The 14,947-nt window shown below is 43.5% G+C and overlaps 1 protein-coding gene across 3 annotated transcripts in view; it reads left to right on the forward strand.

The window, feature by feature from the left end:
* The window catches only part of LAMA1 (laminin subunit alpha 1), a 168,541-nt gene that overhangs the window by 66,094 nt on the left and 87,500 nt on the right, over positions 1-14,947 (forward strand). For 2 of the 3 annotated variants that reach the window (XM_047827002.1, XM_047827005.1), the window contains exons 7-15: positions 624-741; positions 2,531-2,709; positions 3,388-3,493; positions 5,888-6,048; positions 7,720-7,860; positions 9,066-9,239; positions 11,162-11,263; positions 12,453-12,664; positions 13,450-13,561. In XM_047827002.1, coding sequence (XP_047682958.1) covers positions 624-741; positions 2,531-2,709; positions 3,388-3,493; positions 5,888-6,048; positions 7,720-7,860; positions 9,066-9,239; positions 11,162-11,263; positions 12,453-12,664; positions 13,450-13,561 — 1,305 coding nt within the window. The remainder of the gene's footprint in view (positions 1-623; positions 742-2,530; positions 2,710-3,387; positions 3,494-5,887; positions 6,049-7,719; positions 7,861-9,065; positions 9,240-11,161; positions 11,264-12,452; positions 12,665-13,449; positions 13,562-14,947) is intronic. The other variant, XM_047827004.1, reaches the window with a different exon arrangement.

Consider the following 14,947-nt stretch of genomic DNA (forward strand, 5'->3'; position numbering starts at 1 on the left):
CTTGAACTCACGGACCGCGAGATCATGACCTGAGCCGAAGTCGGACACTTAACCGACTGAGCCACCCAGGCGCCCCTGCTTATATTTTTTAGAAGAATGGCTTCCCTCCTCCCATTTTCTCCCTCTTCCATTTTTGTGGTACTAAATCAAGGGAAAATCAAGTTTGCCCATGTTAGCATAATACTAAGTGAATAATTTGACACCCTGTCTTCTTCTCTTCAACAACGTATATGAAATGACTTGTTACACCTTCCCCATCCCCACTCTGTAATTCTCTGACTCTTGAATAGGATTATCCTCTTTTGAGGATGAAAACTATGAAGATCAAGATAATTATTAATAGGAACTTATAAACCCTTAACATCAGTGCATCTTACTCTGAAAACTTTGTGTTCGTGGACCCATTTTATTTTTAGCTTTGTATCCCTGCTCGCTTCTGTTTGTCACCAGGCCATGGGTGTACATTTTTCTCTAAAAATCAGATGCCACTATGCTCTGATCTAGCCACATGTCCTCTCGTGTACCGTCATGCTACGTGTTTGACGGTGGTAAGTTCTTTGTAAAATAAAGTTAAAAATATACAGGTTGATTTTCAGGTGCAGTTTTGTATTCCCTGTTTCTAGAAGCTTCAGTGTCAGTGTGAACATAACACCTGTGGAGAGAGCTGCAATAGGTGTTGTCCGGGATACCACCAGCAGCCGTGGCGGCCCGGCACCATTTCTTCCGGTAACACGTGTGAAAGTAAGTCCACTGAGGATTGGAAGAATGTCGTTGTTTTCCTTCTTTTTTTAAACGTTTATTTATTTTTGAGACAGAGAGAGACAGAGCATGAATGGGGGAGGGTCAGAGAGAGGGAGACACAGAATCCGAAACAGGCTCCAGGCTCTGAGCCATCAGCCCAGAGCCCGACGCGGGGCTCGAACTCACGGACCGCGAGATCATGACCTGAACTGAAGTCGGCCGCTTAACCGACTGAGCCACCCAGGCGCCCCTGTTTTCCTTCTTAATATGCTTTATGCTTATATGCTTAATATGCTTAATAACTTTATGATGACCTGACATTTGTAATTAGTACATAACCCCTTTCCTTAACTCTTCAAATAGTTCCCAAAGCTACATATTACCTTAATACAACTGAGTGTTAAGGCCTACGTGTATCTTTTGGGATTTGCTGTTTTATCTAAAGTTCCCCTTCCCATATATTAATTTATTCTTTGTTAATTTGGTTTAATTTTTTTAATGTTTATTTATTTTTGAGAAAGAGACTGTGTGAGTGGGGGAGGGGCAGAGAGAGAAGGGAACAGAGGATCTAGAGTGGGCTCTGTGCTGAGAGCAGAAAGCCCGATGTGGGACTCAAACTCGTGAACCATGAGATCATGACCTAAGCCGAAGTCAGACTCTTAACTGATGGAGCCACCCAGATGGCCCTTAATTTGGGTTTAATTTTTAAATAGGCAATTTATTCACACGGTTCCAACATCTACCAATATACACAAATATGTGGTGGAAAGTATTACTTCCACCCCATCTCCATCCTTCCCACTTAAAAAAATTTTTTTAATGTTTATTTATTCATGAGAGAGAGAGACAAACAGAGCATGAGCAGGGGAGGGGCAGAGAGAGAGACACACACACACACACACACACACTCTGAGCTGTCGGCACAGAGCCTGATGCGGGCCTTGAACTCACGAGCTGTGAGATCATAACCTGAGCTGAAGTCGGACACTTAACGGACGGAGCCACCCAGGCGCCCCATCCTTCCCACTTTTTACTATTTCCTACTGTGTTCTTCCTGGAATTTTTATGCAAATAAAGCCTACATCAACATATTCCTACCCCCAACCTAGTGTGGACACAGAACCTGACATGCGATGCATGCCATTCTCCACATCGCTTTTCTATTTAACGATACATGCAATATGAAATGCTGTTCTCATTTATAAATTTTATTTTATTTTAATTCTACTGTAATTAACGTACAGCGTTATGTTAGTTTCAGGTGTACAATATAGTGATTCACAATTCTACACGTTACTCAGTGCTCATCATGATGAGTGAGCTCTTGATCCCCTTCACCTATTTCACCCGTCCCCCCCACCCACCTCCACTCTCGGAACCATCACATTGTTCGCTATCAATGCTGTTTTTAAAATCAGGAACACTGAATTCCATTAAATGGATGCAACATAATTAAAAGAGCTACCTGTCCATGAATAGTTTGGGTGTTACCAGTCTTTTGTTAACACCAATAGTGGTGCAGCAATTAGCCCCATATATGTCATTCGTAAGCGCCAAGTACTTCCGCAGGATACGATCCCGGGAGATAGGGTGAGGGGTCCGGTGGGTGTGCATGTTTATAGTGTTGACAGCTACTTCCATTGTCCTCCATAACATTTCCCATATCCTATTAAAATGACCTATTCTGGAATTTTAATTTAATTTGCAGTCATGGAAACTTAGGGAGGGAAGGGTTTTCTTTATACAAGACATAATAAATATATGAATTGAGATGTTAAAATTCTCCTAGAGTGTAATTGTCACAATAAAGCCCAAGACTGTTACTATGATGGAAATGTTGCAAATCAGAGGAGAAGCTTGAATACCGCGGGACAGTTCAGAGGAGGCGGGGTGTGCATCAGCTGCCTGCAGAACACCATGGGAATCAACTGTGAAACCTGTATCGATGGATATTACAGACCACACGACGTAAGAGTGTTTCTTCGCCATAGCTGAATTTCGCTGCCTTGTCAAGGTGGAAGAGAGACTTCACCAAGTGTCGTCTTCAGTATTGGAAACTCACTTCCTTTTGGGATGTTTCATTTATATTCTTTTTATGCCAGTAGCATTTTTCAGATATCAGCTTCCTACTCGATCTGTCCTGTTCTCTTGCTCAGAGTAGGATGGTCACTTGTTATTTAACTTGGAATGGGGGGGGGGTGCCTACTGGCTGTGTGATCCTGGTTTTGTAACACTAACTGTGAATGCGGAGTCAGCCAAGAACTATCACAGCTGTATCTTGCCTGTGCCTCCCTGGTTGACTTGATATGCAGCTATGACCTGGCTCCCTGTGGCGGTCTGGTCTGGGTGATGCTCCTGTATGGCTGTGAGAGAGAGAGCGGAGCATGGGCAGCCGCGTAGCCGTGGTCACGGGAAAGGATGACACTCCACTAATGATACTAGCTCCTGTCCCATTACAAAACTGTTTGGGGCATTCTGGCTTGAGCTCACCTTATTTTCCTGAGACACACCCTCCCTGGGTACACAAAATCATTATGATCGTCACATCTTGAATAAAAAGGCAATCCCTTGTCATTGGTATTGTTATTATTGCTAATATCGCTATTGTTTTTAGTGAAATAATCCAGGACAAACTCTGCCTTTCAGGTATCTCCTTATGATGACAACCCTTGTCGTCCCTGTGACTGTGACCCTTTTGGGTCCCTCAGTTCTGTCTGTATTAAGGATAAGCCTCAATCTGGCTTACACAAAGGTAAGTACTTGATTCGTTTTTGTGCTTGAATTGATTGTGTGTGTGTGTGTGTGTGTGTGTGTGTGTGAGATTTGTACCTGGTGGAACTGTTACCTTTGGATAGCAATTGGATGATATGATCCTCTATCAATTATTCTGTTCACAAAACACTTATGAAGCACTTACTATGTGTCAGGCGATGTTTTTAGAACCCAGGAATATGTACTTGAACATGATGATCAAAATTCCTGCTCACAGGTAGACAAACAAGTACATGCCTAATGTAACTCCAGGTAGGGATGAATGTTATGGGTATAAAGCAAAATTAGGGGGCGCCTGGGTGGCGCAGTCGGTTAGGCGTCCGACTTCGGCCAGGTCACGATCTCGCGGTCCGTGAGTTCGAGCCCCGCGTCAGGCTCTGGGCTGATGGCTCAGAGCCTGGAGCCTGTTTCCGATTCTGTGTCTCCCTCTCTCTCTGCCCCTCCCCCGTTCATGCTCTGTCTCTCTCTGTCCCAAAAATAAATAAACGTTGAAAAAAAAAAAAAAAGCAAAATTAGGAATCATGATTGGAGGAGGATGAGGTGTAAAGGGGGCAACGCTGGGTGATGAAATGACATTTGAGCAGATAATTGCGCGTTTGATGAGAGAAGAAATAAGGCTCAGTTTAAAGCCAAATGGGAACACAGTAAATAGCAATGCCTCTATTTAGTCCTTAGAAGACACTCACAAGGCTTTTGCATACATCATCTGGCAGAGCAAACAAATTCTCCTGCTAACTTTGCAAATGTCAGTGTTCTTTCTGTTTCAAACACTGGCAAAGGACTTGCGAATACCAGAATCTCCTGAAAAGGTTGCATTTTTCAAAGATTTCTGTGACCTTATCCAATTCTCAGTCACTAGCAGTTAAAATGGATATCGATCCACAGGGAAGGATGTGCCAACTGTGGGGCCCGAAATGTGGAGGGTAATTTACAGAACTGAATTAATCCCTACATGTGACTGGTGATGGGAACCTAATGCTAATGAGGGTGATGTTGATTGTAGCGACAATTACCCTTGATTGGGTTCATTTTAAAAAATGTATCATTTAAGCATTCAACCATAGCAGAAATTATTTAACGCATTTTATAAGCAAGGAAACTGTAGCGCAAAGCAGTTAATAAACTTGGCTGAGGTTACACAACTAGAAAGTTTCAAAGCTGGCATTAAAGCAGAGATACTGCTCACTGCCCTTTACCATTTGTCTTGTGCTTTCAAAACAAAACAAAACAAAACGCTGTATTGGGATACACTTCACTAGCATACAATTCACCCATTTAAAGTGTCGGTTTGGTATATTCATGATTACAACCGTCAAGGCAGCCTAATATTAGACCATTTTCATCGCCGTTACCTGTTGGTAATCATTCCCCATTTCCCTCCGCACCCTCCACCCCAGCCCTGGGCAACCGCTAATCTACTTTCTCTCTGTAGATTTGCTTATTCTGGACATTTCATATAAATAGAACCATACAATATATGGTCTTTTGAAACTGGCTTCTTAGCATAATGTTTTCAAGGTTTATCCGTGTTGTAGCATCTATCAGTACTTTGGTCCTTTTCTTTTCTGAAAACTACTCCATTGCATTTATATACCGCATTTTATATAGCCATTCATCAGTTGATGAGTATTTCCTTTGTTTCCACTTTCTGGTTATTAGGAATAATGCTGCTGCAAACATCCCTGTGTAACTTCTTTGTGGATGTATGTTTTCATTTTTCTTAGGTAAAAGGTTAGGAGTGGAATTGCTGGGTCATAGAGTAACTCCCTGCTTAATATTTTGAAGACGTACCGAACTGTTTTCCAAAGTCATGGCACCATTTTACCTTCTCACTAGCCTGTTTCTCATCTCTGTTTTCTTTTTTTAAACCATGGGTTGACAAACTATGGTCCAAGTGCCGTAGCTGGCACACCGCCTGTTTTTGTATATAAAGTTTTATTGGAACAGAGCGATGCCCATCTGTTTGTGTATTATGCATGGCTGCTTTGAAACAGTCATGGCAGAGGGGTGCCTGGGTGGCTCGGTCGGTTAAGCGTCCGACTTTAGCTCAGGTCATGATCTCACGGTCCGTGAGTTCGAGCCCCGCGTCAGGCTCTGTGCTGACAGCTCAGAGCCTGGAGCCTGTTTCCGATTCTGTGTCTCCCTCTCTCTCTGCCCCTCCCCCATTCATGCTCTGTCTCTTTCTGTCTCAAAAATAAATAAACGTTAAAAAAAAAAAAAGGAACAGTCATGGCAGAGTTGGGTAATTGCAACAGCAATCCTTTGGTCAAAAAGTTTGGAATATTTCGTGTCTGGTCCTTTACAGAAATAGTTTGCCAACCCCTACTTTACTCTTTACCCTCCTGATGGGCCATCGCTATCCTTTTCTTCCCAGGGAAGTGGCCAGGTCAATGTCCATGCAAGGAAGGCTACGCAGGAGAAAAATGTGATCACTGCCAATTTGGTTATAAGGCTTACCCAGCCTGTGTCCGCTGTGAGTGTAGCCGGGCTGGCAGTGTGAACGAGGACCCATGCTCAGAGCCCTGTCTCTGCAAGGTATGTGCGGGGGTTAAAGGTGACCCTGAGTTTCCTTTGAGGTGTGCAAGAAAGGAACACATTCCACAGGCTCAGAAGATCAGTTCTTGAGCAAGGCAGCAAGATTTAAATAGAACTCTCCTTCCCCGCACCTTCCTGACAAGCATGAGGTTATGTCACATCCATGTCCTTGGACTTAGATGGGCACGCCCAGTTTGGGTTTTTTTTTTTTTTTGGTGGCTTCTGGGCAATGGCCACATAGTCCAGAGGTATTTCTGTGACTTCCAAGATTAAACCAAATACTGCATTTCTGAAGACTGGGCCATTAACCTCGTGTATGACATCCTTTTCCAGCTTAATGTTTAGAGGAGAACCAGGTAAATACTAAATTTATAAGAACATAAATTAAAGGCAGATACGTTATTGTAGATTTCTCTTAAAAAGGAATTGGACGGGGGGGGGGTGCCTGGGTGGCTCAGTCAGTTAAGCATCTGACCCTTGGTTTCAGCTCAGGTTGTGATTTCACAGTTTGTGCGTTCAAGCCCTACGTCAGGCTCTGTGCTGACAGTATAGAGTCTGATTGGGATTCTCCCTCTGTTCCTCTCTCTGCCCCTCCCCCACTCTCGCTCGCTCTCTGTCTCAAAATAAATAAAAAAATATTTTGAAAAAGGAGTTGGACAGGAGTACCTGGGTGACTCAGTCAGTTAAGCATCCGATTTCTTGATTTTGGCTCAGGTCATGATCTCATGGTTTGTGAGATTGAGCCCTGAGTTGGGCTCTGCCCTGACACAGCATGGAGCCTGCTTGGAATTCTCTCTCTCCTTCTCTCTGCCATCCCCTGCTTGTGCTTGCTCATGGGGCACTCTTTCACTCTTTCTCTGTCTCTGTCTCTCAGAATAAATAAATAAACTTTAAAAAAGGGGATTGGAGGGGTTCCTGGGTGGCTCGGTCAGTTAAGTGTTTGACTTCAGCTCAGGTCGTGATCTCACGGTTCATGAGTTCAAGCCCCACATTGGGCTGTGTGCTGACAGCTCAGAGCCTGGAGCCGGCTTCAGATTCTGTGTCTCCTTCTCTCTGACCCTCTTCCACTCATACTCTGTCTCTGTCTCTCAAAAATGAATAAACGTTAAAAAAAAAGTTTAAAAAAAAGGAATTGGACAGTGATAAAAACACATTAATTGGGTACCAGGGTGGTAGAGCTTTTTTGCTATCTGATATTAATATCCATTTCCTCATGATAACCATAATTATAGGACTTCCCATTGTATCTTATATGCTTCTTCCTATGTAATCAGAGTCTTAGGCACATGTTATAAGTGACTGAAAATAGTCTTGAGCATTTATCAATAAGACAATTATATAGCACTCTTCAGATTTTAAGATTCTTTAAAGACTAGCAAAAATGGGAGATTTAAAACAAAACAATATGAAAAAAAGCCATTTCAAAATAATGACCAAGCTCTGAGATCCTGACCCTCATTCTTGACTACAAAATTAAATGGTAATTACTTCAAAATATGTGTCCTGGAATTAATGACGTCATGAGGCTTTACATTTACTTTGAGCATCTATTTATTTACCTGTTTCTCTGGATCACCAAATGCCTTTCTTGTTAATGTCATGTTAATGTCACTTAATTCCGTCTACCTAGAACACACTGGTTTCAAAGCTAATCTTTTCTCTAACGTGCAGGAAAATGTTGAAGGGGAAAATTGTGACCTCTGCAAGCCAGGATTCTATAACTTGAAGGAGAGAAACCCCGAGGGCTGCTCGGAGTGCTTCTGCTTTGGCGTTTCTGATGTCTGCGACAGCCTTTCTTGGTCCATCAGTCAGGTGCGGGTACCTTCCCGGAGCCAGGATTTAAGAAGCGAGCATCTCAAATGAGCTGTCTGGGAGCTGTGTTCTAAAGCATGGAGGCTGTCTTTCCCTGTAATACCCCTCTCGGCAGTTTGGAATGACATTGGCATAGATCAGAGGCAGCTTACTACTAAAGTGTCACAAAAGTTTCTTTCCTGGTCATGTGTTTGTTCCTACATACATTTCCCTATCCAAACAATAGGATATTATGGTATGGTAGAATGTATCACGTTTAAATTTCTCCTGTGGGGAAATGTATCGGGTTGTGGGGTCAGATCTCACTGCATCTGCTCCACACTGGTCTTGGGCCAGGAAGCACATCAGGACAAGGGCTCATGCAGAATTTTCTAGTTCAGAGAACCTGGTGAGGGTAGGAACAACAGTGAGTGACATAGGGATTATGAGGAAAGGTAGCCTCAGTTGTTCTGGGAGTGGAAAGTCCTAGGGGGATGCCACGTGGTGCCTTGGGAGGACAGTGTGATGGCTGGGGGTTAGGGAGGACTGTAGGGCATAGGGCTCATCCATGGGAACCACCTTGCCTCCCCATGGCCCATCTCGGGAGACTGGTATTCAGGGAGGGGTTGGGGGTTGCTAGTCCCTGACTCTCCTTGCCCTCCCTTTCCTCTCCCTCCATCACTGGCAGGTTAGGAGGAGTGGGAACCACATAGGGGAGGGAGTGGGAATCTCAGTCAGTAGCTGAGAATGAAGGTGAATCCCTGTGGCCACCATGCTGGTGCGATGGCTTGTCCTCTCTTTGTAGGTGACAAATTGGGAGGATAGGATCTGGAGGTTATACTGATATACTTTTTAGCTTGTTGGTAAAAAACAGGAAGCAATGATGAAGAAATCAGAGTTAGCAAAAGACATTTTGTTCAATGCATTTACTAAGGTCTTTGCCATTTTTTTTTTTTTAATCTAAGATATATATCCGTGGCCTTGACAGTTTTGCTCACCTACCTGGCTGTAATTGATCTGGATTTGAGGAGTGTTTGACTCGTTCTCAGGTCTTCTCGGCCCTTTGACAGGTAGAAGGGTCATGGGTCGTGTGGTTCTGTGGCCACAGTGTGTGAGCTCTGTCCCTAGCTAAGCTTTCTGGATCTGTTTCTTCACCGTGAGGATTTCTGGGTGAAACCTAAGATGACTTCTATTTCGTATTCCTAAATTCTGAATCTTTTTTTAAGGTGAAAGACATGTCTGGGTGGCTTGTCACCGACCTGATCAGTCCGAGCAAGATCCCATCTCAGCAAGACGCACTGGGTGGGCGTCATCAGATTAGCATCAACAACACGGTGGCCACGCAGAGGCTGACTTCCAAGTATTACTGGTCGGCACCGGAGGCCTACCTCGGAAATAAGGTAGGGCCATCATCGGAAGTAACAGCTTGGACAAAGATCTCAAGGCACGTTAAGAAAGAACGTAACTTGGCGCTTTAAGTCATCTTATGGTCACTTGAGGGTTTGACAGAAAATTATACAGCATTTACTTACACTTGCCTGACTCACATGGTCTTGCTTATCCTTACTTGACTTTATTACATCATTAAAAGATGGACTTTTTACTCGGCCATATCAGTCATAAGCAGTCTGTTGTAAGAAGCCTGGTCCCCTCCTCCCCTGACAGACTTTCTACTTTGCTCTGGGTTCCTGGATCACGTGGGCCTGTGTGAAATGTCGGTCACATTCCTGCTTTGTCTGGTTAGCCCTGTACATACCTTGGCCCCATGGCACGGTAGTGAGCCTGGCACGTAGGAGGTACTCAGGCAGGGAGGGCTGCGCTGTGAGGCTGGGGCACTGCTGGTTTCAGCGTCAGGACAGACTGTCTCTCGCCTAACATCCACAGTCAGCGATAGAGTACTTTCCATTTGAAGAAAATGCAAAATGGTGGTTCCGTGAGGCAGAAATTTGGTTGCTGTGACTTAAGTCTCCCCTCAAGGCTGTTGTCCCCTTCCTCCTCACCAATAACGCCTTCTCCCCAGATTCGGATGACCTGGGAATATACTCAGTGGAATCCATCTCGGTAACGCGAGCTCCGTGTTCACCTTCGCCATGCGTTCAGTTTGTTTTACAGTAATGGTATGTTGGGGCGCCTGGGTGGCTCAGTCGGCTGAGCGGCCGACTTCAGCTCAGGTCATGATCTCACAGTTCGTGAGTTCGAGCCCCGCGTCGGGCTCTGTGCTGACAGCTCAGAGCCTGGAGCCTGCTTTGGATTCTGGGTCTCCCTCTCTCTCTGCCCCTCCCCAACTTGTGCCACGTCTCTGTCTCTCAAAAATAAATAAACATTAAAAATTTTTTTCTTCTTTAAATAAAAAAATAAAGTAATGGTATGTTTCATCGTAGTGTAGGTTTTTTAGCTTGGTAAGCTTCTGTTTCATTTGTTGGTTATATTTTAATTTTAGATTTTGTTTTACTTAGATTTAGGTTTAAGTGGTGCTTATTTTGAAAATGATTTCCTTTTTCCCATCAAATTATAATCCTAGAAGATGTACTCTGTTTATGTGATCTTATTACCAATAGTCAGTGATTTCTTTTTTTCTGCTAAGATCGCCTCTCCGATTCTGTGGTGCAAAGACTAGATTCTGAACATGATACTGTTGTAACATACCTGTCGCAAAGAAAATCTCCTCTTTACATTAGAGGCTATGACCAGGAAGATAAAGCTTTTGTCTTTCTTCTGGCAGATGAGACAGGTTCCTTATTGTTCTCCTATAATCAGGCAGTGAGATCAGAATGTTGGGGTTATTGTCATGGATTTAACTCCTAAATCCTAGAGGAGTTAAGTGAAATACATGTCTATTGTGTGATTCACAGGAGTTTATTTATGCTAATTAACCTTAGGGTCTCTAAGAAGGAGTACATCTTTCTTCTGTCCACTTAAATTATATCCTGCATCGAGACGCCTAGGTGGCTCAGTCAGTTCCGCATCTGATAGCTCAGGTCATGGTCTTGTGGTTCGTGAGTTCGAGCCCCGCATCAGGCTCTTTGCTGTTGAGCTTCAGATCCTCTGTCTCCCTCTCTCTCTGTCCCTCCCTCCTCTCTCTCTCTCTCTCAAAAATAAACATTAAAAAAATTATGTCCTGCCTTATGGTAATATCAATTAAACAAAATATTCTTGTAATATGCTTTCTTTTCACTGGCTTAATGTGAACCTCCTTACATACTGTGGCCACTTGGACACCTTGTCGCCTGGTTGTTTCCCGATGGATCCTAGCCACCACTTCCTCTTGCTGAGGGGCTGTGATCATTTGCCCTTGGTGTTCATGCTTGCTTACGTGTTTCAGCTGACTGCTTTCGGTGGATTCCTGAAGTACACAGTGTCCTATGATATTCCAGTGGAGACAGTGGATGGTGACCTCATGTCGCACACCGATGTCATCATCAAGGTAGGTGCTCTCACGCTGCTTTGCTGTGGAGCTCAAGGGCTTAGTTGGGTGACAGTTTTGTGACTCCGAGTAGCTAAGGGAACCTCTAGTAGCAAGGAGCGCTTGGCCGGGTGGCCATTCAGCAGTGTTTTGCCTCATCTGGAAACCGACCAGACTGAGTGTCTCCGGGTCCATTTCCGGAACTGCCTCAGGGGAGCACGCATGGCTCTTCCCTGGATCCTGGAAGCTGACACATCTTTTCACATTTAAAATGGAGACAGGTGTTTGTCTTGATGTTGTAACTGCCTTGCCAGCCATTTGACTCCCTCTGTCTCCTCCTGCCACGTTGGCCCCCATATGAGTGGTTAGGTGACAGCGCCTGGCAGTGTGGGGACAGGAGATGTGGTGCCATTTTTGTTCTCAGCCTCTGTCCCTAATCCTGTCCCCTCACTCTTCTCCTCCCCCGTCACCAAAAGGCCCAGCTCAGCCTCCCCGGTAGTTTTCCCAAAGGTAAGAAACCACTTCAGATTCTAGTCTGCACCTTTAATGACTAAAATCTCCCTGTCCAGCCTGCTCGGGGTGGGAACCGTGTGACATAAAGCATTTTTGTGAATGGCAATTTATGAAAGCTAGAGGTATTTTTACATACTTTTTCTACTTTTGCTCTTCAGTTAAAGATTATGGGTGTCATGGGGCGCCTGGGCTCAGTCAGTTGAGCGTCCAGCGTCAGCTCAGGTCATGATCTCACAGCTCGTGGGTTCGAGCCCCGCGTTGGGCTCTGTTCTGACAGCTCAGAGTCTGGAAGCGGCTTCGGATTCTGACTCCATCTCTCTCTGCCCCTCCCCCACTCACACACTGTCTCTCTCTCTCAAATATAAATGAAAACATTTTTTAAAAGTTTAAAAAAAAAAGATTAGGTGTGTCAGATTGATTGCTTTGAGGAAAATTGTGGGCGAATATATGCCGTTTCTTTTCTGAGATCCCAGGGAAGGACCCCGTCTTTAGATTTACAGTCTGATTCCCTCTGAGGGTGCTACATTGAAACACCTTTCCTCTGATTGTTCTGGACCAAGAGCTATAGACACAATTACATGTTTACCCTGAGAACCTAAGCACAAATGAAAAGCCATGTTGCTGAATACAAATTTGCTTTTACTTTTTGGCCGTGAAGTTGAATTACAAATATATTTCCTCTTGTTTTGAATGTTAGGGAAATGGACTCACTTTAAGCACCCAGGCCGAGGGCCTGTCATTACAGCCCTATGAAGAGTATTTAAACGTGGTCAGACTTGTGCCAGAGAACTTCCGAGATTTTAATAACAAAAAGGAGATAGATCGTGACCAACTGATGACTGTCCTTGCCAATGTGACACATCTCCTGATCAGAGCCAACTATAATTCTGCAAAAATGGCTCTTTACAGGTGGGTATTGAAAGAGAGGGAAGGGTTTTGGTGAAGGTATTTTAATCTTGTGTTTATCTGTTATTATGCATTTTAAGCATAATATATTTTACTTGATTATTTTAAGGGCACACCTAGTGGAACCAGCTGTTGTAAAAATATTTTTATTACTATAATTTTATGGAAGATGTAAGAATAGTTGTCCATGACAAATGTGTGTCTCAGTAAGGAGATAGTCTTGACGTCAGGATCAGAAACGTGTAGGGTGTCTTTCTGAGAACTTCCTGACAAGTTAACAATTGGCTGGACCATCTTGCATCTATCTAGTTTTCACCCTCCCGATGTTAACGGTCTTAGATTTTACTGTCTATTTAAGCTAATGTTCCCATCCTTAGTCTTTTTATTGCTTCTAGAAGGGCAAGTTCTGGCAATGCCAGGCTAAGTATAAACATTGGCTACAGCTAAAGCAAACACGGAATTATACATTTAAGGACAATCTCTGTATTCAAGATAGAATTATTGAATAGATTCGTTTTTCTGAAGCACTTCAGCTCAGACTGGACAGCATCAGATCCTTCCCACAGCTGTCTGGGCAATCACATGTCTTTCCACCAAATGTTGCAAAGGCTTTCCAGCAAATACTGATGGCTTGCAGAAATCATATTGGTGTGAAAATCTTTACTTACAAAAGTCACATCACCGTTTTGCTTGAACAGGCCTTTTTTAAGAATCCACCTTCCTCAAAGTGTTAGATGTCATTTGCAGGTGGGTATCTAAGTCACGTGATGACCCCTATCTATTGGTAGGTTGGATTCTGTCTCTTTGGACACAGCCAGCCCTAACGTTATAGACCTGGCACTGGCCACGGAGGTGGAGCACTGCGAATGTCCCCAAGGCTATGCAGGGATCTCCTGTGAGGTAAGGCTTCTCTTATTCCCTTCCTGTCCCCTCCCTTTTGTTCTTTCCTAAGGGGAAGAAAGCACCCTGAAGGTAATACAGTGGCCCACACTTGGTTTTTAACTTTAGAAACCCCATGTTTGGCTCAGACTTTTCGAGGCTATAGGAATATTAGCAAACACAATGTTTAAAGAAATCTGGTGCTGCCTGCAGAGGGGGGTTCTGGGGCACCTGGAAATGCTCCGAATTAAGTCTACCCTCTTGCCTTAGTCATCTGGAAAACTGCATGCCATATTTTGCATTTCTAAGGAGGACTGAACTTGTCTAAGGAGGACTGAACTTGATTGTATCTGAATGTTTACTAATCACCAGCATGCAATCTAGAAAGCACTGGACAAGCCAGGCCCGTTTTGAGACTTTTTTATGGCCCCCAGCTATGTTAACTTAGGTGAGCTCCATCCCACAATGAAGGGTGAGAAAATGCACTTGAATCATCACTAAAAGTAATCTGTTGGTTAAAAATTTTTTTCTTTGAAATATATTTTGAAATGATTTGGACCTAAGTATTGATAACTTTCTGTGTATTTGGCACTATCCTCACCTCTTTCTGTAGGAAAGAGCTAGGAAGTAGTCACATCAGGTTTCAAGTTCATCTGTGCTGTTAACCACCCCACGGTCCCGCCTCTCCCGTGTTCAAGACTGACTATAATTATGAACATTTGTCATTGGCTGTGATTGTCTGGCAATCATTTTTACAAAGTGAGAACACTGTATTTATGATTCATTTTTATGGATGTTTATCAATTATAAACATTGCAGTTAAGAAAGCGGGCCCATGCTTCACAATGTAAATATTTAATTAAATATTTCTATTGCTATTTTAAATTTTTTGCAGAGTTGTTTCTTTTTTGATCCAATGAACTTTTTTTTTTTAGATCTGAAACATTTATTCTTAGGCCAAGGAAATGTCTGTAGGTCCTAATTCCTGTGTAGTTAATATTTAACGGGTAAATGACCTTAAGGCTACCTTATAGAGTGTGGGATGTGGAAATAGGAAAGCGGGCAGATCACGTAAAAGCCTGTCCCAGCTAGACCAAGAGGGGGCAGCAGTGAGCAGTTGCTACTGCAGAACTCAAAAGTCCACTGGGTTTGGAGAGAAAAGTACTGATGTGCCTACGATGATGGCTCAAGCAAGTGCACGAAGCTTAACACAAATGTTTCAGTGTTTTTGTCAGACAAAAGAACGAATTCTTTAATCAAAAGCTGACATAAGGAATCGGGCAGCTATTGGTGGGGAATGGAATTCTTTTTTTTTTTTAAGTTTATTTATTTATTTTGAGAGAGAGAGAGAGAGAGAGAGAGAGAGCACGAGCTGGGGTGGGGCAGAGAGAAGGAGAGACAAAATCC

This window comes from Prionailurus viverrinus, chromosome D3 (assembly GCF_022837055.1).
Source record: "Prionailurus viverrinus isolate Anna chromosome D3, UM_Priviv_1.0, whole genome shotgun sequence".
In the NCBI taxonomy this organism is placed as follows: domain Eukaryota; kingdom Metazoa; phylum Chordata; class Mammalia; order Carnivora; family Felidae; genus Prionailurus; species Prionailurus viverrinus.